General features: G+C 33.8%; 1 protein-coding gene and 1 pseudogene across 30 annotated transcripts in view; both read right to left on the minus strand.

Annotated features, from left to right (window-relative positions):
• FER (FER tyrosine kinase) overlaps positions 1–25,741 on the minus strand; it is a 441,906-nt gene that overhangs the window by 219,759 nt on the left and 196,406 nt on the right. For all 30 annotated transcript variants that reach the window (XR_011425641.1, XR_011425626.1, XR_011425640.1 and 27 more), the window contains one exon: positions 20,877–20,999. Coding sequence is in view for 12 of the 30 variants with exons in the window: in XM_023617899.2 (XP_023473667.1) it covers positions 20,877–20,999 (123 nt within the window). In the remaining 18 variants the exon portion in view is untranslated. The remainder of the gene's footprint in view (positions 1–20,876; positions 21,000–25,741) is intronic.
• LOC111767968 (small nucleolar RNA U3) lies at positions 8,685–8,816 on the minus strand (annotated as a pseudogene).

A 25,741-nucleotide genomic window follows, 5' to 3' on the forward strand; every position in this document is an offset into this window, starting at 1 on the left:
GGAAATACAACTCATCTGCTTGATGTGTTGATGAAACTGCTAAGAATGACTGTCATGTCAAAAACTTCACGGTCATGAGATGACAAAAATTAATTTACTACTTTGCATATATTTCATACCTAGAAGAATCAGCTGTGATGAATCAGCTGTCCAAATTTCTGCCAAAAATCAACACAATTTTAAAATATAATTAGATTTCAACTTGGTTTAGACCAAAAGCACCAAGACATTTTAAGGAAGCAGACAGCAAAGCAAGAGAATAGGGGTTTTGAGGAAGCAGGAAAGAGGTAAGACTGGGAGAATGTGTAGGTCATGGTATCATGGTTTAAGTATAAATCTGGGTCAGAGATGCTATCAGTCTTATAAATTTGTGCTAGTAACTTCTTCCCCAGAAATGCTAAATGTGATGCTCAATTATCTCTAAAGTTGTGTCTGGCCCTGTACATACTTCCATATTGCCAAGGCATCTCATCAAGATTAGATTCATTCAGTCCATCAATTTATTCATTCAACAAATATTAATTGAGCACTTACCAAGTGTGAGGGAACACAATGGTACAAAATATATGCCATCCTTGCCCTCATGGGCTTTCTATGTAGTGGTATTACTATATTAGTACTATTAAGCAAATAACTATAGAAACAATTACCAATTTTCCATGCATGTGTTATCTCATTTGAGATAACAGAACCAATAAGGTAAGATTATCACCATTTTATGGCTAAGGAAATGAGGCTTAAACAGGCTCACACTAGTAAATGTATAATTACAAAAAACGGAAAATTTTGAGAAGGAAATTTAAAATGTGTATTGAGGTATCTGATTTTGCCTAGAAGTCAGGGACATTTATCTGAAGAAATAATGTTTACAGTTTAGCTTTCTTGATCACTCTAAAATACGACTGACCAAACGAGCTTAAAAATTATAATTCTTAAATACATGAACTTTATGATTTTCTATCTTTGAAATCACTTCAGAATGACTACAGTGAACATACAGTTCATAAAAGGAAGACCGAAAAAAATAGTGTTCATGCAGAATATCATTTTAGACATCTTTCTTTCAATTTTGATGAGACTGTGAAAATCAATTTTGGAACATCAACTTCTCCAAAAAGCCATAAAATAGGCATTTCTGTTTCACTGATTCTTGATTAGGATGCTGTGAGATGATTTAAGTTTAAAGAGGTCATTGCTTATACCTCAAATAATTACCAGTCTATTCCCTGAAAAATGTGATTTCTTCTCTTATTTCCAAGGGTAGAATAAATGCACTTCTGTTCCAAATTTCTCCTACACTCTCCCCGTCTAAACTACAGCAATAAGGTAATGAAGAGAATGTATAGGCTCAGAATAGCTCTTTTTTTCCCATCTAGATTAGAGGTTGTCAAACTTTAGGGATCATCAGAATCACCTAGGAGACTTGTTAAAACAGACAGCAGGGGCCCACTTCCAGAGTTTCTGATTCTGTAGGTCTGGGGAGAAGCCAGAAAATCTGCATTCTAACAAGCTCCCAGGTGATATTGATGCTGTTCATCCATGGTACTCACTTTCAAAATCCCTGGTCTAGAAGGTGATCTCCCTAGGAGATCTACAACTAAAAGTGGAAAAGTACTTACACTTCTTAAATTAACTCAATTTCACTGTTCCTTAATTAGCAACATTGATGGCTGTAATGAGAACAGTCACACAAAACTACAAAGATGGAATTACAGGCACTGTCCTCTTCTGTACCACTTGGAGAGGTAGCATAACTTACTCTTTAAGAGAAAATACTCTGAAGGAAACTGCTTGGGTTGGAATCCTAGCTCTGCTACATAATAGCTATGTATTCTTGAGAAAATTACTTAACTTCTCTGTGCCTCAGTTTCATCTATAAAATTAGGAAAATAACGTTACCCACCTCATAGGGCTTTTATGAGATTTAAATGAGAAAGACACTTCGAACAATGTCTGACTTACAATATACAAAAGTGTTTATCAAATAAAAGCTGGTTTCCTCAGTAAAGTAACTGTTCTCCTAAGCAGCTTCTTTTTTTCCCCACCTTTGTTGTCTACTAACTCAACTGAATTTACAGCCTATATCCACTTAGAGGAACTTCTGATAACCATTTCTAGATAATAATTATACCCTCATTAAATATGTTATTATGCTTTTTTCTTTTCATTCCAGTTTTATCATCCCCTCATTTTTAATCTGTTTTATTAAACATATCTTTACAAGAGTCTCCAAATCTTTTGCTGGAATGAAGCAAGATATATGTAAATCAATAGGCCAATAAATATAGCTTTGACTTTTTCTATGTTTAAATAATACAATTATTAAACAAGAGAAGTAAACTAAAACAAACTAAGCTTCTATTGTGAACTAAAAAATGACCTGAGCTATTCTTTAGTGCCTTTGACACAATTATTAAGTATAACATGCTATTCCATGCATTTACTTCAAATGAGGACCCAAATCCCTTCTAGAAAACCTTTCTAAAAAACCCCAGCCCATAAGTCATTCTTTTGCCCTTTTAACAAACATGTTTTTACTAAAATGTGAGCAAACAGCAAGAGACCTTAGTAGGTTGTATGTCATGTTTGTGCAAGAAAAGAACTAAGGCCAGAGGTCACTTGTCTCTTGTGCTTCTTCACATCATTCAGTAACAATGCTAGACCCACTGGGCATATGCAGTGACCACTTCAGCACTATGGGAATCTGGTGAGAATAAAAAATATTCAATCTTCTGCAGGGTGTTTGAAAATTCATGTTTTTTTATTGGTCCAAACTCTCAAACTTGGTTTCTTCACTATGACTTCCAAATGTATCTTATATTCTTGCTAAAAGGCCTGAATAGTCAACCAATTTCAAAACAATTTCAAATATACTAGTTCTTGACATGGGAATTTCAGATAAAGTTTCATACTTCTATATATTTCGGGTGAAATGGCACTGGAGAAATGCTACTAAGTAGTATTTTGGCTTGGATAGTTTCTCTCACATAGATGAATCAGAACAATTACAAGAGTTTATCAAAACAGAGATAACATCTATCATGACCACTTAGTCAACATAGCAAAATTGGCCTATAGTATGAATTATTTTTTACCAGTAATGGAGAGAACTAATATGGTATAACATCCAGTATTAACAGGATTAGGATTATTTTATACCACAGTTAATGATATGCTTAAATGGGAAATGGATATGTCAACAAGGATTACTTTTTTAAAGGATTTTTTGAAAATTATGTCTTTCTCTTCACTCAAAGTAATGCTGTATAACATTTCTTGATCTCCTGGATTTGACTTAATATTACTCAACCCTTAACTTACAAACACTGACTTTCTAAATTCTTCATTTTCCAGTTATTGTTCTACTTTCTCATTTAATAATTTTGACTTCCACATCTTTCTCTACCATTAAAGTTTATTAAATGAGAGAGCTCACCATCAAAATACACCTAATTTATTTTCTATTTTCAGAATGAATTCAGTATAACTCATTAGTTCAATCTATAACCCACAGGATGATATAGTGTCTCCCCTGTCTTTTGTCCCAGATTGCCAGCGTGTCTGTTTAATATATCTAGGTCAAACATATTTCTGTAACAGGAACCTAACGCATATTAAGGAATGTTGTGCTATTATGAAAACCATGACCTAGCATCCAGATATCTTGACTTTTTAAAGCTTCCAAAGCTTAATGGATAATAAATTTTCCCAAGTCTATGGATATTACCCTTTCCAACCCAGTTAGCCATAATTTCATTGCATACTACATGAAAATAAGTGACATTTTTAAAGTACTTGAGAGTTTACAAAATGCTTTCACTATCTTGCCTTTACAACAACACCACGAAGTAGGTACAGAAAAAGAAATTGGGTCTCAAAGAGATCAAGTATATTATCTAAAGTCTTGTAAGAAAAACAATCTAGTGAGAATACATTTAGTGGAGCAGGTGCCAAGCTGAATCAGCCTCTTTTTTGCATGCCACCATTAAACCAGCTCATGGAAGACAAAGTGAATTAATACAATCCTTGACTTCACAAAACCACAACTAGAAGTATATAAAAAAGAAAATAATTTTAGCACTACAAAATAAGTGTTATAATCATGGCTTGTGCAGAATTCTATGGAAGCAAAGGGAAAGGAGGACTTAATTTGACCTTGTGGTTTAAGAAAGACTTTAAACAGGAAATGATGCTCAAAATACATTCCAGGAAAAGAGAGCAGCATTACAAGGATAGAAAAGTATGAAACAGCAGACCATATTCTTAGAAGTGAAAGGGATTCTGATATGTTGCAATTTCAGACACGTGAAGGACTGGCAGGAGAAACAACTGGAAAGACTGAAATGAGCAAGATCACAAGAGGTCCTTGTATGCTAAGATGTTTCAACCTGACCAGGTTCATTAGAGTATTTAAGCATTTGCATGACATGATCAATTACTACTTTAGACATTCCAAACATCTGAACATGGCAGTAGGACAAAGGATTAGCAAGCATGAGAAACAAGAGACTCTTCATGAGAGTCTCAGACCCACATCAACAAAGGCCTCAGATAAGGTAGCAGCAGCGAAGATATAACGCAGGCAACAGACTTGAAAGCCATTTATGAGGTAGGAGTTTCAGGAATTCATGACTCATTAGCTGTGAAAGATGAGGGAAAATGAGGAGTAGATGAATGTTCCAAATATTGTGTACAGCTTACATGCCAGAATAGATGGTGTTAACAAAGACCAAGACTGAGAGGCATGGCCAGTGGGCGAACAAAGGAGTGGGAATCAACATAATGAGTTCATGCTCATATATGTTGAGCTTAAGGTTTTATATTCTTATATATGTATATATTCTAAGAGGATGGCCAAAAGAAAGTGAAAAAAACTGAGAAGGGGCTAAACTGGGCAGATGATCTAGGCTCAGAATAGAAAATCCTGAATAGACTAAGGAGCCTGCATTGATTCACAAAAGCACAAGAGTATCATAGATTTTTAAAATAGGAACCTGATATGATAAAATGTTGTTTTAGAAAGATAAATCTAGTGATGAGAGGGGAACAAAAGATCCTGAAGGAAAGACAGGTAAATGACTTGTCAGCAACACAAGTTTAAAGCAATGAAAGTCTGTATGAATAAGAAGGCAACAGGAGTGGAGAAGGAATGGGTGAGAGAGACCACTGAAGTCTCCCCTTCCTCCATTCCTGGGCTATCTAGCTATCTCCAGGTCCATTTCTTATGTTATATATTTTTTCATCTACTCTAAGCCTTCAGGTATTTTCTCTACATGCTTTGACTCCCAAGTCTATATCTGTGGCCCTGAGATTGCTCCTAAATTCTGGATATGCATATTCATCTCCTTTCAGGATCATCTATTTGGAAGTGTCACATACGCTTCGCACTCAACATGACCTAAATTTCCTCCTAAACCTAGTTTTGGAATGGATCTCAATGACATCATCACCTAACTGCTCCGAAAGTAATCCTTAGAACCCCTCCCTCACCCACCACACACTTTGATAAATCTTGTAGACTGACAGATGGCTAAGCTAATCACTTGCACTTTCACCCCACCATCAATGCCTCCACAAATACTAATCACTCGTTAAATCCCAATCTACTATTTCACATTCATTGCCACTTCCATCTCTCTCCTGTCAATCACTCACTAATTGGTTTCCACAATGAAGCCATAATGGTCTTTATAAAATACAAATCTGATCATGACTTTTCTGATGATAAAACTATTCAAAGCTTCCTCCTGCCCCCAAGACAAAGACCAAACTCTTTAGGGGCCAGCCTGGTGGCGCAGCAGTTGGTTAAGTGTGCATGTTCCAGGTCGGTGGCCTGGGGTTCGCTGGTTCAGATCCCAGGTGCGGCCATGACACTGCTTGGCAAGCCATGCTGTGGTAGGCATCCCACTTATAAAGCAGAGGAAGATGGGCACAGACGTTAGCTCAGGGCCCATCTTCCTCAGCAAAAAGAGGAGGATTGGCAGCAGATGTTAGCTCAGGGATAATCTTCCTCAAAAAAAAGAAAAAAGACCAAACTCTTTAGCATGAAGTAGTGATTAGCATCTTTTTAACTTCTCCAATCTCACTTCCTGTATTAGTTTTCTATTGCTGCTGTTAACAAATTATCACAAACTTAGTGGCTTAAAGCAACACAAATTCATTATCTTACAATTCTGGAGCTCAGAAGTTCAAAATGGGTCTCCCGCGGCTAAAAGCAAGGTGATGGCAGAACCGCATTTCTTCTGGAGGCTCTAGGGGAGAATCTGTTCCCTGCCTTTTCCAGCTTCTAGAGGCTGCCTGTATTACTTGGCTCTTGGCCACTCTTGACTCCAACCAATACTTCCAAAGTTACATTTCCTTATCTCTCTCTGACTCTTCCATCTCTCTCTTTCCCTTATAAAGAAACTTGTGATTACACTGGGCTCACCTGGAAAATCCAGGCTAATCTCTCCTTCTCAAGATCCTTAACATAATCCCACCTGCAAAGTCTCTCATGCTATGTAATAGAACGCATTCAAAGGTTCTGGGGGTTAGTACATAGACACATTTTGGGGACCATTATTCCGTCTACCACACCTCCTCTTCCCTTTTCCCCTGACTACTAGAATATTCTCCATTCCAGGTGTATAAATAGAAGTCTTTATAGTCCCTCAAATGTACCACAGAATTTCTCCCCTCAAGATCAGATACAGCAGCTTGGTCCAAAAGACTATGCTCTGTCAGGCCCTTCACCAGTACACCCTAATCATCCTTCACAACTCTTGAAAGCCTTCCCTGAACTGTCAAAGTAACATGCCTTTCTTATGTCCTCTAAAAACAGCATAAATTACCTCTAGAATAGGGTATCACCTCAATCATAATTCTTATTTACATGCTTAAAATTTGTGGATTCCTAGAAAATTTTGACCCTATTTACTTCAGATGAATACCAATGACCTTCCAGAAACCCCACATTCAAGATTGTAATAGGAGTGGAGGAGTCTTTTAAAAGTTATTTCTAGAGAAGATTCAAAAACTCTATTGACTCTCTCATAGTCTAGTATTATGAACTAAAAAATGATTCTTATGGTCTCCAACTGAAGTGATTCCAGGGGCAAAAAAAAAGAAGACAGATTTATTATTTAAAAGAGAACACAGCATTACTAAAAGGTATTGGTAAAATCATACCTCTTGAGTCCACCATTAGGAAGTCTCTCTAATGGTAAGACCACAAAACAGTGAGGGCCATAATTTGAACATGAGGGTCCTTTATTACTAAGGGGCATAAAAGAAATAATTGATCTTTGCTGATCTTGATTCTATTTCTCATTAAATAGTGACCAATCAAGGTTCATGGATGTCCACAAGATTATAATTTCTCTGTATGGGTATTTCTGTTATAAGACCTGATTTTTTGGTTTAGATTTAATATGTATCAGCTGTTACATAAATAACAGAAGGCAGAACTAAAAGTTTCATTTTCTCTAGAGCTTATATATAAATGAGGCTTTCCATTAAAAAAAATCACTTACAGATATCTTTTTAATGTCCTTGGTCTTTCCAATTTAAATCCTATTATTTCAATGTCATTAAAATTCTTAGCATGCATATTTAGTCCATGTAAAGTAAAGGAGGATGTGGGACAAGTCTTTTTGTGGCACAATTAAATTGTTCCCTTCAAGGACAACTGAGCAGAAGGTGAACACTAATTTAGTTAATATGGTAAAGAAAGACAAATAGCTCTTTTAAAAGGTGAAAACAAGCAATGCCTGTTCTTGTATTTCATTTTCACTTTTGAAATGGGTTAATACAAGACTGTAATTTTCAAATAAAGAATATTATATATTACGTAAGATAAGATTGCTTCAATACTTTAAAGTTCATATCAGAGAGAAATCTCATCAAGGTGTCAAATGAATTTTATGGAACCTATTGAACATGGTTCTCACTGGTATAAAATACAAATAAGCTGAAAAAGACTACACTGGAAATATTTTCTCTCTCTCCTTAAAAATATTTATGAAGTTTGCTAAGAGCATCATAACTACATGAAAAAGTAACTTCTAACTGAAAATATGGAAAATAAACTATTGTACAAATGGAACTGAAACGGAATATATCTTATTTCCAAAGAGATCTCACTCATAAATCTAAACTATGCTCACCTTTGGAAATGTTAAAAGCTAAAATTTCTATATTGTTCTAAAACAGAATGTTAAGGTCTTTTGGTTATAATATTTTTTCAAATAATATATCAAGAACTTAGTAAATGTCCAGATTTTGTCAAAAATAACATCAAATATTTACTGAATTATGCATTAGAAACAGTGAAACACATTAAAATGAGTAAAAATATCCCTATTGCTCTCAAGGAGCTTAATATCTAATGGGGATGTCAGACATAGGAAATAATAGCAGAGAGAACAAAGTAACTACTATAACTACTGCAAAGTTCAATTTGAGGACATTTTTATGGAATACTTTCTGAATATGTATAATAAAGTTAATTAATAATGAAAATAGAAACTACACATTATCTCAGAAGTTTTCTATCTCAGAAGTATATTATATGGTCTGCAGGCCGTAGGGGCAGAGGAGGGAAAGTAGTTATAAGGAAGAGGGTTTATGTGACTGAAGAGACTAACCCAGCATGGAGACAGAATAGCTACCCTCTTCTCTCTCATACTTCTTATCAACTCAACCCACTCAATCCTTACCACCTCTTCATGTCCCTCCTATTCTATTGACCACTTCTCTCCTGCTTGAATTGTAGAAGTAACAACATTGAGAATATTCTGGTAATAAACTATAGAAATGATCCCTGAAAGTATGTTCAACATCACTAATTATTAGTGAAATGCAATTCAAAACTACAGTGAGATATCACCTCACATCCATCAGAATGCCTATTATTAAAAAGACAAGAAACAAGTGTTGGAGAGGACGTGGAGAAAAGGGAACCCTCATACACAGCTAGTGGGAAAGCAAACTGGTACAGCCACTACAGAGAACAGTATGAAGATTTCTCAAATAGAAATACCATATGATTCAGCTACTCCACTCCTGGGTATTTATCCAAAGAACACGAAAACACTAATTCATAAAGATATATGCACCCCTATGTTCATCACAGCATTATTCACAATGGGCAAGACGTGGAAGAAACCCTAGTGCCCATCAACAGAAAAATGGATAAAAAAGATACAGTACATATATACAATGGAATACTACTTGGCCATAAAAAAGACAAAATCGTGCCATTTTGTGATGACATGGATGGACCTTGGTATTATTGTAAGTAAAATAAGTCAGATAGAGAAAGACAAATACCATATGATTTCACTCATATGTGGAAGATAAACAAACACATACATAAGAAGAACAAGTGGTGGTTACCAGAGAGGAAGGGGGTAGGGAGGACAAAAAGGGTAAAGGGGCACATATGTATGGTGATGGATAAAAACTAGATTATTGGTGGTAAACACAATGCAGTCTATACAGAAGCTGAAATATAATAATGTATACCTGAAATATACACAATGTTACAAACCAATGTGACTTCAATAAAATAATTCTTTTTTTCTTTCTTTCTTTCTTTCTTTTTTTTTTTTTTTTGGTGAGGAAGATTGGCCCTGAGCTAACATCTGTTGCCAATCTTCCTCTTTTTGCTTGAGGAAGACTGTCCTTGGGCTAACATCTATGCCAATCTTCCTCTATTTTGTATGTGGGATGCTGCCACACCATGGCTTGATGAGTCGTATGTAGCTTTGCAACAGGGACCTGAACTGTGGGGTGCTGAAGGAGAGAGCACAAATTTAACTGCTATGCCACTGGGCCAGCCCAATAAAGTAATTTTTTTTAAAGTCCTTGGTAAAATAAAATAAAAAGTATTAATTTAAATGATAAAAAAATTGAATAATCTGTGTCAGAATGCTTTTGTCTCCTTGATAGAGACTTTTCTTGCTTTGTAGAGCTTACTGTCTTAGTCCATTTTATTGTGGGGTTTTTAGAACATCAAATATGTTCTCAATGTCTAAGTTCAAGATACGAAAAGTAAGACATTAAAAAAGAGATAGTGATCCTCTATTAAATTAAGTTTTTTAGAATTGATAACTTAAAAATAAAATAAACTATTGGTAACTGTGGACTTTTTTTTCCACAATGGCAGAGTATGAACAAAAATAAAAATACTTCAACAATGTTCTATTCCATGTCAAGGTTTTTTTCACTCAACGTGTAGATCCTCTACCAACTTAGCTAAATGTTAAATTGTTCAGTTAAATAATTAAGATGAGATATATGTAAATGTCATAGGTGTAATCTTTTGGTATTTTGGTATCTTTTTAATGTATTTAATGCTAATTTTATTTTTTTATCATAAATCTGTATCCTGAATTTTACTATTCTGTTCAGCAAAAGTTGAAAACAGAGGAAAAAATGCTGATGCAGAATGTTCTTTATTAAGTTGTATTTTAATATTATAACCCTTAGCTATTATTAAAGGACACTAAAAGCAACAACCGATGAAATCTCTTCCTAACTTTTGCAGATATGTTGTTAAGGACATTGTTATATCTAAAATCCCAAGAGACAAATTTCCTTTAGAACTTATTGGTTGTAAAACTTTGCTTCAAACAAATTAATATCCCTCCTCCTCTCAACCACAAAATTAGTTAACTCTTTTTCTATAATGAATTACATCTAAATTTCAAGCTCAACACAGAAATTATAGAGGTCTTTAATAGCCAGCATTTTGTATTTTATTTAATGTTGTTAAATTTCCACCATTACTTATTTTTCCCTGGTAGCAATAATTTATTTCTACACCTATTTTAACATTACTTCACTGTACTATAATTTGGTTATGGCTACACAAGTTCTTTGTGAAAGATGGTAAAATGAAAATTGATTTCTTTCTGTTTTTTAAATGTGCCAACAAATGCCTTAACTTCATCAAGCAATTAAAAGGGTGGAGAACCTTCAATATTCTAGTGAGGGATGTGCTATCACACTCTATTCTTTAGATGTGCTTAGTTCACATTCACCCCTTGCTTGTAAACCTGCAGTGGAATGGCATTTTCCACTGATAAATCCTAATCCTGGTATTCAAGGCTCTCAAAAATCTGAGACTAACCTACACTTTTCAGATTACTCACCTTTCTAAGTCATCTGGCTTCTGTCTAACTGATCTTGCCTTCCTTAAAGCAAGTCTCGGAATTTTCCATAATCCCTACTTCTGCCTATCCTCAAGACCCACTTCAAGTCCATGCTCCTCCATGAGCTATTCCCAGGCCATTTGTTCTTCCTCTGAATTCCTATAACACACACTGCTACTTTGAAAATCAATTTTATTGAGATTCAATTTTACTGAGGTTCATAAAATCAATGTTTTGGCTCTAGACTTTTTAAGAAGATAATAGAATATATCACATATAACAAACATAAAAAGTTGTTTTACAAAATTTGTTTCAGTTATACATGCCCATACATATCAACACTCACAATTTTGTGCATCCTGAGACTCAATATAGCATGTAACTTATTTCTATGCATTGTGGGTAAAAAAAGCAGTTTTAAAAACATTGCCTTATAGTGTTCTACCAAACTCTATCATATAATATGGTTTTAGAAAAATTTTAACATGGCAAAAATAATATGTTCCATGAAAAAAATTTAACTACACTTCAGCCAAAAAAACATTAACCATAACTCTTCCAACCTGAGATAATCATGATATTCTGGAACATAATCTTTCACCTTTTTCGATGTATATGTGCATATACACTACATTTCACTTTATGACAAGGGGATAATATCATAACACTGTTTTATAAATTGCTTTTTCTACTTTAATATATAACATGACCATTTTATCCTCTTAACAGTAATTTTTTCAATAAAGCATCTCCCTGAAAAATTATAACTGCTTAAGGGCAGGTGTCACAGATTCAATATTTTTTTAATTTAAATTTTAAATAGGTAATACATCCACAGTGTTCAAAAAAAAAAGAAAAATATAAAACATAAATAGTAAAAAGTTTCCCTTATACCTCTGCTGCCAATTTCAACTCCCTCCCCAAACATGTAACCTTTGTTACACATCAACATTGTTATTATTAGTTTCTTGAGCATATTTTTAAAATTCCTAATCATATAAAAGTAAATTAAGACATACAATCTTATACTCTCCACACTTTTTATATAAAAGATAACAAACTTTCGTTTTATAGCTTAGTTCCTTTTATTAACAATACATCTGGGAACTCTCTCCAATCAGGACGTAGAAAGCTTCCTCATTCACAGTACTCCACTGGATGGAGCACCTAATTGATTTAACTAGACTCGTATGGATGAACATTTCTATTCTTTCCAATCTCCTGATATTACAAACAATACTGCAGCAGCTAACCTTGTACTGTGATCATTTCATATATACACAAATATAACTAAAGGATAAAGTGTAGAAGCGTTATTGCTAAGTGGAAGGTATATACGTTTTATAATTTTTATAGATTCTGCCAAATTGCCTTCTGCAGAGGTTTTTCTAATTTATAGTTCCATCGCCAAATTATCTAAGGGCCTTTTTCTGCACATCTTTGCCAAGAAAATGAATTAATGAACTGTGGGTTTATGCCAATCTGGATGGGTGAAAAAGTGATATCTCATTATAGTTTTAATTTTCCTTTATTCTACTGAGTGAGGTAATCATCTGCCATATCTTTAAAAGCCATTTTTATTTTTATTTTTTGAACTATCCACTCATGTCCATTGCCAATTTTTCTATTTTGGTTGTCTTTATTTTATTAATTTATAGAGGTTCTTTGTATGTTAAAGAGATTAGCCCTTTTGTGGTCTGAGTTTTTCTTGATTAGATTAGCAACTATTCTAACTGTGTATTGATCTTGTTAAAAGTAGTTATCTATATTTTGCTTTCCCTTTTTCTAATTCATTCCTTTATGCTTTTATCTTTATTAATTCATTTCTTCTGCTTTCCTTTTATTTAATTGTGGGGTTTTTTCCCCTAATTTTTTGAGTTAGATGCTTAATTCATTTATTTCACTCTTTTTGTTTTATTGATGTAAGTATTTTAAGGCTCTGAATTTTCCTCCAAGTGTAGTTTTGGCTGTATCACTTAAATTATATGTAAAGTTTTACTCTCCCCACTCATTTCCCACATCCATTGATACAAGCAAGAAATATAGCCATAGAACTTTAGGGTGAATGTCTCACTTTCAACAGATATTTTTGCTGGAGCTTCATAAAATCTGCTGCAACTTGATTCTTTGATCACGTCTTTTCTTCACTTTGTGCTATAGAACTTCTGCCTAATCTGAGGTGCTTTTGGCTACCTTAACATGCACTTTAAAGTCTGTGGATTATATATGGCACCTAGTTTCATATAAAATGCAGTTTATGGATTTTTTAAATTTTTATTATTGTTGTTCTGTTATTGTCCTATGGTTTCCAACAGGAAATGGGAAAAAATGTTGTTATATAAGAATGTTCATACCAGAAATCCTTTTATACATTTTCTCCTATATTTCTACATGCTTCCCTAGTCCATACATATAGAATATTTCATAAATACTTTAAAATGATGAAATTATACACTTCAGGCAATGTTTATGCTATAGATGCCAAATCCTGCCCTTCAATCTGCATTTAAAAAATTCCAGTGTCTTATCCTTTTAACCACTTGGGCCTCATCTGCCTATTTTCATCATTACTCAAATATTTATAGGGTAGATAAGAAATATATGGAACTCATTACCAGAAGACTTGGCTCCTCAGACTAAAAATGTCATGATATTTAAGAAAGTCTGAGGGAGGTTTATGGATGAAATATTCTTGAAAGATCACTTCAGGAACACTAGTGGTCTCCAAGGTCTATTAATTTTTTGAGTCTAACATTGTCCCTCCTCAAAATATCTGCTGGTAAAGTGTGAGATAAAAAACTGAAAGTCTATGTGTTTTATGTGCTATGACAGGGTTCTTTCATTTTATTACGTAGATCAAGCCTAAAATCCAAGTTTAGTTTGACTTCTCACACTTTACTAAATGAAGACTAAATTATTCAAATATTACTTGGTATTTCCTTTAGCACAACATGCTTTATAGTTCCTCCTAGACTAAGTTTCATAAGGGATGGGATCATAATCGCCAAGTTCACTGTTACATCCTAGCGCTAGAATATTAGAGACTAGAAAAAAATTGCTGTTGACCTACTGACATTACTGGGACTATAGATTATAATTTACGCTAGTTATGGCTGTAGTAAAAAAAATGATGAATAGAATAGAATCCGTTTCAGATCCCAACTCTGAAACTTAGAAGAAATATGATTGAGAGTAAATTATAATCTCTGAGCTTCCTCATCTAATAATGGGGATAAAACTAATACCAAATTCACAGTTGTTGAAAAGATTTAACAAAATAATAGAAGCAGAGTGTTATCAACAGACTATGCTTTTTTTCTTCTATCACAATTTAAAATCTTCCAAATTTGCCTTCCATTCTGATTTATCTGTCCTGTAAGAAAAGTTTCTAAACAAGAAAGTATACAGTATGCTACAGTTTCAAACATATATCCACAGAGATTTTCTCACATGATCTTTACAACAACCATGTGGGGTTATTGTAAGCCAAAGATGACTCTAGGAGGCTGACTTGCCCCAGATCACGTGGTTGGTAGCAGTGAAAACTGGCACTTGCATTTAAAATTGAATTCTCATTGCTCAAATCAGAGGTTCACATACAGATTTACACAGTCTTGACGAATTTTCTAAGGAGAACATTGTATAAATTTTTTTGTGCTCTTCGACTCTCAATGGACCTAATAATTGATCCAAAAGAGGCAATTAATTAAATAGAAATCTTAATACTGAGTATTTTAGATCAGAGCTTCTTTTCCAAACTGTGGGTTTCTGTAACTGGAAATCTAAGTTGACATGATATTTAATTACCTCATTTTCAAGAGCTAAAAAATAGATCACTCTTATCTGTTTTCAAATTTAAACACAAAGCACCTTTTAAAAATTCCATGCAAATGACAGCATAAGAGGATTAACTGCAAAAGCACAGCTAACTAGATGCCTAAAAAAATAATATTACTGAGTGTGATATTTTGATTTATAGTAAGAAATTATATTTGGTCTTTGTCTCCATTTCTGGAACAGAGCTACTAAAACCCTTGGAAATTCCTAAGCCCTGAGAGGTGAAGGTGTCTTTTGCTATGTTAATGAGGTGACTTTTAGAAAGCTCCAAGCTAACATAAGGATGGGGGCTGGCTGCCAGGGGAACCAGTCTTGTGATTAGAGGATTGGAGCTATCAGTCCTACCCCCTCACCTCTGTGGAGGAGGGTGGAGGGCTGGAGATTGAGCTCAATCACCAGGTCAATGATTTAATCAATAATGCATATGCAATGAAACCTCCATAAAAACCCAAAAGGATGGGATTCTGAGAGCTTCCAGGTTGGAGAAAGCAGGGAGATTCAGAGGGAGGGGTGTGCTCAGAGAGCAGGAAAGCTCTGTGCCCCTTTCCACATACCTGGCCCTATTCATCTCTCCTATCTGGCTGCTTCTGAGTTATATTCTTTTACAATGAATTGGTGATCTAGTAAGTAAAATGTTTCTCTCAGGTCTGTGAGCTACTCTAGCAAATTAATCGAACTGAAGGAGGGCTTGGAATCCCCAATCTACAACTGGTAGGTCAGAAGCAGAAATGACAACCTAGACTTGCTGAGGGCTTCTGAAGTTGAAGAAGGGATGTGGGTATGTAGGACTAAGCCCTTAGCCTGTGGGAGCTGACTCTATCTCCAGGTAGATAGTGTCAGAATTGAGTTAACTGCTTGGTGTTGTGGGAAAAAAATAAAAAACAATGAATTGGTAAAAAAAAGTTCTTAGAAATTAAAAACATGGGTTTTACTCTACCTTATTTAGATGGCCACATTACTACAAAAATACTGCCTTGAAATCCACTAGCACTATTAAACGTAAATTCTTCTGTTTTGAAGAGACTCACTATGAACACTTGTAAAATTTTATGATGAGTTTTTACTCGAATAAAGTGAATTTCTTGAATTATATAATAAACAATTGATCTTTTAAGACAATATATATGAGTTATTAAATTAATCCAAATCTGTTCACCTGCCATCCCTCTTGCCTTTGGCCACTCTGCTTCTGCCACACTGGCCTCTGCAGTTCTTCAGTTATGCCAAGGAACACTCCTGCCCAGATACGTAACAGAGGACCTTCAGCCAGTAAATACCACGATGGCTCTATCAGTTTAGAACTGGTATCTGTTCTCATAGGTTAGTATTCATGCTGTACCAACTGCCAACTAATTTTACATTTGCCCCTGCATATAACCATACAGATAATTCCTTGGTTTGGTTCACATGTCTCAAAATTCATTAGGAGGACTATTTGGTCACAATGTTTAAAAAAGCAGCTCTTCCTTATACATACACACACACACCCCCCACCTAAACCCTGCCCTCATCATCACAGTCATTATCTCCTCAATCTGCTACATTTTCATCGCATTTACTGCACTCTGACATAATAGAGAACACTGTCCAGTACCAAGTGAGTACTAAACAAATATTTGCTAAACAAATAAATACTGAATCACATTTATTTTCCAATCTTCTCTTTACTAAAATTTTAAGTTATTTTAATAATCCAATTAAATAAGGAGCATGGATGTAGATTTGAGGAAAAGAAGGGCCCTTTAATTCCATAAAATATTAAATTGAAAAAAACTTCAATATATCAAAAACTGTATCATAAGCCTCAATAAAAAGGAAAATCATTAAAAGTAATATTGGAACAAGCAAGCTATATTACTTAAGTACAAGGTAAAACAGTCTTTAAGTGATCTGAAACTGAAAAAATGAATCGAGTACCTAATTAAAAGTACAGCTTTCCTCTCTTACGAACTGTTCTTTGTTGCATGTGTCTGATCATGAGTGCCGTTACCACAAATCTGTCCCTTCATGACAAGTTAGCAGTTTCAGTCAGAGAAAGACTGACTTCCCTCTCATAAGTATGCCTCTGATATTCTGGCATCCTATACCAAATTCTGACAAAAAGCCACAGTTACTAGATTTAAGTTAGCAGGTGAGTCATTTGTCTAAGATTCAGCTAAGTGGCTTGCTGCTTAACTCACCTGAATTTAATCATAAACTTTAATTTTCATTCAGAAAATTTCTTTTTTAAAAACAGCTAAATTTGAAGAAATATTAAGCCAACATGGCAAATAAACTTTCAAGGCAACATTTACATGTTGCAGTTGAACTAGATGTCTTTCTTACCCGTATTTTACCAAATCTTATATTTTACCTCAAATCCCAGCTCTGCCCACCCAATATTACTGTTTAACGATTTTCCTTTTATAGAGACTTTTATTATAGTTGTTGATATGTTAAAGTCTTTTTCAATTCAACATTTTACAGAATCTGAGATACTTCTTTTCCCTTTAACCTACATCCATATTCCTTAAAATAAAGTTTAGTCTCTAAAGTCTTGACTCTACAATCTAGACAGAATGGTTAAGAACATGGGCTTAAATCCCAGCTCTGCCTCTTATGAAGTGTGTTATCTTGTGCAAGTCATTTATCATTTTAAGCTTCATCTCCCCATTCATAATATTGTGTGGGGTTAATAAAAAAGTAATATTGTATGGGGTTAACAATAATACTTCATAGGAATACATAAGGGTTAAATGAGATAACACATATAAAAAGCTCAGCAAGTACCTGGCTTCTAGCAACTGCTCGATGAATTCAATTCTTCAAAGAATATTTACTGAACGCCTACTATGGGCCAGCACCGTTCCAGGTACTGGGGATACAGCTGCATGGATTATTAAACATAATTCTGGCCCTCATGGAACTTACATTTAACTTGGGGGAGACAATTAAAAATACATCGTATAACATAATGTTAGGTAGAGACAACCGTAACAAAGAGAAATGAAGAAGGGGAGAGGGAAACATAAGGGGGTGAGGTGTTATTTCACACATGGTAGACAGAAAAGGAATCTGATGAAGCAACATTTGAACACAAGCCAAAGTAAGTAAAGAACAGGCCCTGTGCATACTCAATGTGTTTGCTAACATAAGGGTGATGATAATCAGTGATCAATAACCCACGTTTACAACAATCCTTTTCATCTTCCCTATCTTTACACAGGCCTTGGAAGGCAGTGGAGGAGAAATCAGTCAGTGGAGGCTAAGGGATGAATGGCTCAGGCACTCACCAGCTTTATTATCATGAGAAAGTTAAATAATTTCTCTCACTCTAGATTGTCTAGTTTCCCACACCTCTGAAGATAAGAAAGAGACTACTTTGGCCATTGTGTACTCCACTTAGCATTATGATGATATATTTTCATGAGAAATAAAGAAATAAGTGGAAAGACAGAAGTAAGATGATATAAACAAATTATAATGAGACTAAAATAGCATTCCTTATGCAGCTAAAAATGAAGTCTGGCAAGATGGAATTAGACATTTTACAGCACATTGCATGGTCAAAGGCATTAACTTCTTACACAAATTAAATCAAGAAATAGATTCCAGTTATAAGAGCACAAATAACTTCTCAAAGGAAGATACATAACAGATAATACCACCATAACAAAATCCATACCAGTTTGTTCTCCACTCATCATTGAAAATTGTCTAACTTCACAACCTCTGCTTTGTGATTTTCTTTTAAAAGAGTAACATGATTCTTTAAATCAAGTGCATAACAACATTTATAACAAACTGAGATAATGATTTGCATAGTTCAAATATCAGTACTTTAGATCAGAGTAATAGCTAGATAAACTTAAAATTTCTACCTCATAAAACAATCTTATATAGCCTCTTAATCTTCTACAGCTTTCAGTTTACAGTTATTTTCATAGCTAGTGCTATAAAATCATGAGACAATCAGCTCCACAGCCAGTGCTGGGGGTTTGGGAGAAAGAGAATTATTGGCCATGTAACAGCCCAGAGAATTTCTTCCATTTAGGGGGTCTCGTTTCATGGAAAATTTTATATAGTGAGAGATATAGCTTTATTTGAAATTATATATTTCTACTCAAGCCCAGACCTGAATTTTTATGTGCCTCTTTTATGGCTTTGGTCTCTCAATTTAGATCTGGCTAATCAAGTAGACAATACAAATATTTGGTTGGCTTATAAAATGGGATATCAGTATCTCTGAAAACCCAGCTGTATATCTTGTTAATCTAATATCAGTAAAAAGTATCTTCACTACACTGAATTTTATTTCATACTGGGATAAACTGGAATTGAAGTTCATACTTTCACATGTACAATTAAATACACAAAACCTCTGTCACTTAAAGTGTTGAGGGAGGGCAGTGGTAAAGAAAAGATGTCAAACATGACCCCTACGTTTACGGTTTGAGCAGCTGAATATTTAGTGGTACCATTCACTAAAAAAGAAAGAATAAATTTTGGAGTTAAAGGTGATAAACTCAGTTTTAGGTGAAAAATATTAAAATCTTAGTTTAGAGAAAGATATAAACTTGACTTAGAAATAGAAATTTGCAAGTCACTGATGTATAAATAGTAAATGAAGTCATAAGAAAAGATCACTTTACCTAAAGAAAAGAGCTGTTAGAATTCTGCAAGACAATAGCAGTTATTCATTGATGAAAGAGGATACATTCATAGCATTTTTTTTACTAGAGAAACAAACGTGACAACTTGTTCCAGTCTAAAGGAGAATTTTTATAGGGTTTTATGCAATTAAAATGGAAAAATGGTAAATGGAAAAATAGTAATAAAGAATGACCCAATCTCATAATTCTAGAAAATTATATAAGAAGGCTAATTCTTAGCCACAGAATTAGTGTTTAGCAACTGACTCTCTAAATCTTCTGCGGGAGGAATGCTAAAGCTCAATCCCTCAGCAAAGGCTGAATAATATAATCTAAGTACAAATACAGACATTATGTTCTAGACTAACAAAGGGAAATATAACAATTGTTCTCGAAATTTCCTCAGATGAATCTGGATTATACACTAGCATTCTTGGGAATAACATTTGCTTCATATTAAAAATCAACCCTTATATACATAAAAACCAAATCAGCAAATATTTACCTACCAGGTTTTATGACTCCTATTTCTACACTGTCCTTCATAGTTGACGGCCCCCAAAGAAAAGGACTCTTGCCGACCTCAACCCAATTCCTTAAACATCAAAAGTGCTCAGAAGCTAAGCCAACTCCATGGTTCCAAAGTGGTCCAGGCCCCACAGATTTACCTTCAAAACACAAACCTTCCTCATACGCATTACTTACCTCACAAATCTCTTAAAGCACTAATGTTAATGTGTTCTGTGACAGATCTTAGAGGTAAAAAATGACAGAACAACCTCTCACTCAGCTGCCTGGCTCCACACTGGGAAGTTAGGATTTACTGCCTTTAAGAGTAGTAAAGTTCTTAAAAGTTCCAGTGTCTTATAATATATTGTAAACTTAGCATCCAAAATTAAAATTCTGATTTACTCATAATTGCTAGACATTTTCTTTGACTTCTACATCTCAGAATCTTTTATACACTGAAGCTTTCAAAGTCTGAACCTTATAAAATGAACAAAAGCCTCAGGTCTTTCAAGAAAAACTGGGAAAGAGAAAAAACCCAGACCATTCGTAACCTAGGAAACACTGAATAAAAAGGCAACCCATCTTAATAAAACCAAGAAAATTCCATGCTTCAACTATATTTGTACAGCGGTTATCACAAAGCCCTTTTGTTTCCAAACTTCTACAAATAATCTAAGAACTATATGTACTGTGAGAAATGTATACAAAGTACAAAAAAAATCACAAAACATTCTTTAAGAAAAAAGCGTATATATGCACCTACCTTAGGAATAGGATTCAGCAGAACTACACCTGATTTCTTCGTGATGACCTGTTTTGTTGTATAGTGATGATCTATAAGTTGAGGGATGTTTGAAAACCCAGTGCCTTCAAATCGATACATATTCTAGAGAAAGAACAATAAAGTAGAATAAACATGAAAACATTGCTTCAGCAGGACTACATGCATCAATACGTCAAGTTCCATTTAAGAAAAACTACTGTTGCACAATAATCTGAATGTACTTAATGCTACTGAACTATACACTTAAAAATGGTTAAGATGGTAAAAATAAATAAATAAATAAAACTTCAATATGCTAAAAAAACTTACCTTTGCCTTAATAAACTAATTTTCATAACGATTAAACATAATCAAAATGGTTAAAAAATAAAGGAAGAGAAAGAAAAACTAACAAATAGATCTGGAATGCATTTTGCTAAAATGATAACCAAAGGAAATAAAGCATGGGATACACTTGAGTTAAAGAACAAGGAATATGTTTAGATATATGTTTCATTTGATAAAACTTTCAAGATGAAAAATAATGTCAAATGTTTGAGGAAGTATATCCATAGTAATAAATGTTTTAAGAATATCTCTGATGATCATTTATTTCCTATTTATCAATACAGTATAAATTGATTTTTCTATACTGGGGTTACTTATGTATTATTCTTTCACCAAAAACACTCAGTCACTTACATTCCTTTGATAAAGAAATAAAATGAACCAGTGACAAAACTACAGATACCAGCATGCTCAACTCTTAGCACTTTTTGATTTCATAATGTCAAGTAACACTTTCCCAAACTCTGCCATGACTCATTTCCTCTGTCTTCACCTTTCAAGGAGGCATGCAGGTCAACTATCATATGGATGAAGTGATAGCAATAAATATAGCAAAGAAAAAATATCTTATTGGCCACACTTTTCAATGCAACAGACACTGCAATGTAGTGCAATGTAATCAAAGGTTCCACCTGATTGTTCACAAAGAGCTCACCTGTACATATACAGATGATATGAACAAATACAGATATGAGTGTGCTCTATTTTAACAAAACTCTGTTAAGAAATAAGAACTTTCAAAACTCTCTAAACTTGGATATTTCTTACATTACTGGAAGATTACTTTCACAGTTAAAAGATACAAAACTCAAAGCTCTTTTTCAATAGTAGAAAATAATATTCAATTTACCAGAATTTAATTTATATACAACTTTTTAAATAAGTATTTGTTTCATTAAGTGAGGAGCAAAACGTGCATTAGCTTACTTTAACACTTAACTATAGAAAATAATTTAACTCAATGTTATTTGTGTTATAGTCAATTCAGAGCAGTTGTTAATAAATTGCCTAAAGAATTTTTATATATAGCAGCCAGACCAGCTATGATATATTAGCAATGATGCTTAAGAATATTTCACACTGAAGACATTAATATATTACTAGGTGTGCAATGTACTAAGCAAGTTCTCTCAGTGTCTCAGCTAATTCATTAATAAAACAGAAATAATATTTGGACCTCCTCACACAGTAAGTGTGAGGCTTGACTAAGTAGTAACATGCAAAGCACTGCCCAGTATATGGCACATGGTGCACACTCAATTATTAACTCACCATACAAATAATAAACCTTGGGTTACAAAAATAATTACAAACCTAGATATATGAAAAGAAACATTTTCAGAGAACACTTAGGATAAATTACATTTTTTCAAGGAATAATGATTATCTGCAAATAATCAAATATCCTAGAAGGCATTCTTACATGAAATTGATTAAGAAATGAAGAAATATAAAAGGTAGAATGTGGAACTTACAACGATAATAACGATAACAATATTTCAAGCAAACATACAGTATTGTATACTTGAAACTTGCTGAGAGTAGATCTTAAGCATTCTCACCACAAAAAAAAAAAAGGAGTTAACTATGTGAGGTGATGGATGTGTTAATTATCTTGATCTTGGTAATCATTCTACAATGTATATCAAATCATCATCTTGTACACTTTAAGTATATACAATTATATTTGCCAATTAATTATTCCTCAATAAACTTAAAATATATAAATACTGTTTCTCCCCTTTTTTCTCCCTCAGTCTACTCAACATAGCAGCTAGGAGTTCCTGTTATAACAGATCATCCCATTACTTTGCTCAAAATTCTTACTTCCCTCAGAATAAAGTCTTTATCATCTCTCTTACCTCATCTCTAACCACTACCCTCCCTTTCATTGCCCACCAGCTGCACTCATTTGCTTCTTGTTTTATAAACATATAATATACATTCTTTCCCCAGGGCCTTAACATTTCCTGCTTGAAATGGTTCCTCAGATGGCCATATGGGTAATGGCTGCCTTACTTCCTTCCATCTTTTATCACATGTCAATTTTTCAGTGAAGACGACTCTGGCCACCCTATACAATATTCAATATCCATTTTCTCACTCCAACTAAATTTCTTACCTACTTTTTCTTACTGAATTTTCCTTCTCAATATTTATCATCATCTAATATCAGATATATTTTACTCATTTATCTTGTTTATTATCACTTCCTCTAGAACATAAGCTCATGAGGTCATAAATTTTTACATTTGTTTTCTTCATCACAGTATCTCCATGGTCTACAACAGTACCTGGCATATATTGCCTGGATAAATAAACATGTGTGAATGAATGAAATACAATGCACATAAAATGACTGTAAAGTTAAAGTGACAAGTAAGACAATTTAACTTAGAAATGAATACTGGAAAGTTCACACACTTACGCCAACTCAAGACATCAAAGTACAATGTTTAATAAAAAGCAAATAATGAGATGAAGTTTACACAGAATAAAATTTCAAAACAGCCACTAGTGTCATAATGTCTTATATAAAATTCTAACATATCTCTTATAACTAGAGAAACAGTAAATAAAAATAATAGGAATTTCAGTTTCCCTTTCTTAATTTAAGAACATATCTAGTTTTTAATTTAAAGGCAGTTTTCTACCATTGACATAGTAATCATGATGGACTAATACAGTGAGTGATACAAGCAGCAGTGCCTCCTTCATGGGCTGAAATAAGAAATTAATGCTAACTATTTTTTTAAACCAATCACCCCAACGTCAACGAAGGTCTGAATCCTAACAGAGTGCAAAACCAATCAGCTCACTTTCTTAAAGATGAAGACAAAGTACTGAGTCTAAAAATGATGCTAAGACTGTATGCTTATAAAGTTTGTCTAAACAATTAAAAGGGCAAGAACAGTACATTCACTAAAACTGTTGAGGGCTTGTTTCTTGATACACTCAAAATCCTGACTATTACATTTGACCTTGCACAGATCTATTAAATTTTTTATAGCTCAGATGACCTGAGGTTAGGTTCACACACAGATGGATTCTTTTTTAAGTTTTTCTTAAGAGAGAGAATCCAGATTAACTTTTAAATAAGAGCCTTCTCTGGAGCGAAGTTTGCTACTAATAATCACTTATGTGAATTCCAAAAGAAGCAATAAAAAATAGTAGTATAGAATAAATTTCTACAAAGATCATTTTGTTGATTATTTGTATTACATTTTAAATATCATATACTATGTCATTAAAAAAATGAGAAGTATGAATAAAAAATACAGTATGAAAATTTTTGTAAAATAAAAATTATATAGAAACATAATTAGAATATATTTTTAAAACTCTCAAAGAATACACACTGAACCCATAAGGGGGTGTTAATGTGAAGCACACATTCCACAATACATAGTTCTGAATTTTCACTGAGTATATATTACTTTTGTTTTTAAAACATTTAGTACATCTAGAATTTGTTCCTGAGTTATCAGTGTGCTATTTAAGAATCAATCATGCATATAGATGAAAAAAACAATCAGATTTGGTTGCTATACATATTTCCAGAGGACTGTTGTTATGCAAAGAAGTCAGAGAGAATGGAATCAGCACACAAAAATAAGAAGAGGATTTGATGAATGTATAATTTGAAAGAATATGCCTGAGTAGATCTCCTGAAAAACAATCTAGGATAGGCAGGCTTAAGAAAAGAAGAAAACCTAAAGAAAGAAAAATCATTTTGGAAGAGGCTGAGATTAATAACTTGAATACAAACAAAAGGCTGAATAAAAACAAAAGGCTAAAACACTCCTTTTTTTGGTAAAATATCTAAAAATGAAAATATAAAACATAAATTTTAGCTTTCTCAAAATAAAATCGACACTGAATAGTTACAAATAACTAATTAAACCAGTACACAGGATGGATTGTTGGGGAGTTTGGAGAATAATATTAATAAGGTTTTGGTATGGCTTTTCCTAGCTAACTATTATTCATTCTTCAGATGTTGTCTCAAACTTAACTTCCTTAAGTTTCCCAGTTAAAAGCTTTCATAGCACTGCGTATCTTGACTGAAGCATTACTGCGGTTTAGAACTATACATAGTCCTTGGTATAAGAATGGCTATGACCCTCCCCCCGTAGACTGTAAGCTCCATCATTACATCCCCGGGCCTTAAAAAGTACTCACTCAATTATTATTTCCTAGAAATTAATATTAAGGTTTTAGAATGGCTTTGTTTTATTGTTAAGAAGGAAGTTTCCTAAGTCTCTAATTGTGTGTCAGGAGCACAGAAAATGACATCTTACGTCTGTTTCATTTTGACTTCAAGGTACTTACTGCCTTTTCTTGAGTCCTTGACCAACTAGAGTAGAATGGTTAAAATAATCCAAAGTGTACAACAATAAGGCCACAAACTTGAAATTAACTGTCATTCACACAAGTTTTGGATTTCTACTCATTTTCATTTAGTCTTCCTTAAGACCCACAGCATGAATTTAAAAGGTAGTTCAAACAGCCTAGAG

Source organism: Equus caballus, chromosome 14 (assembly GCF_041296265.1).
Source record: "Equus caballus isolate H_3958 breed thoroughbred chromosome 14, TB-T2T, whole genome shotgun sequence".
Taxonomy (NCBI): Eukaryota; Metazoa; Chordata; class Mammalia; order Perissodactyla; family Equidae; genus Equus; species Equus caballus.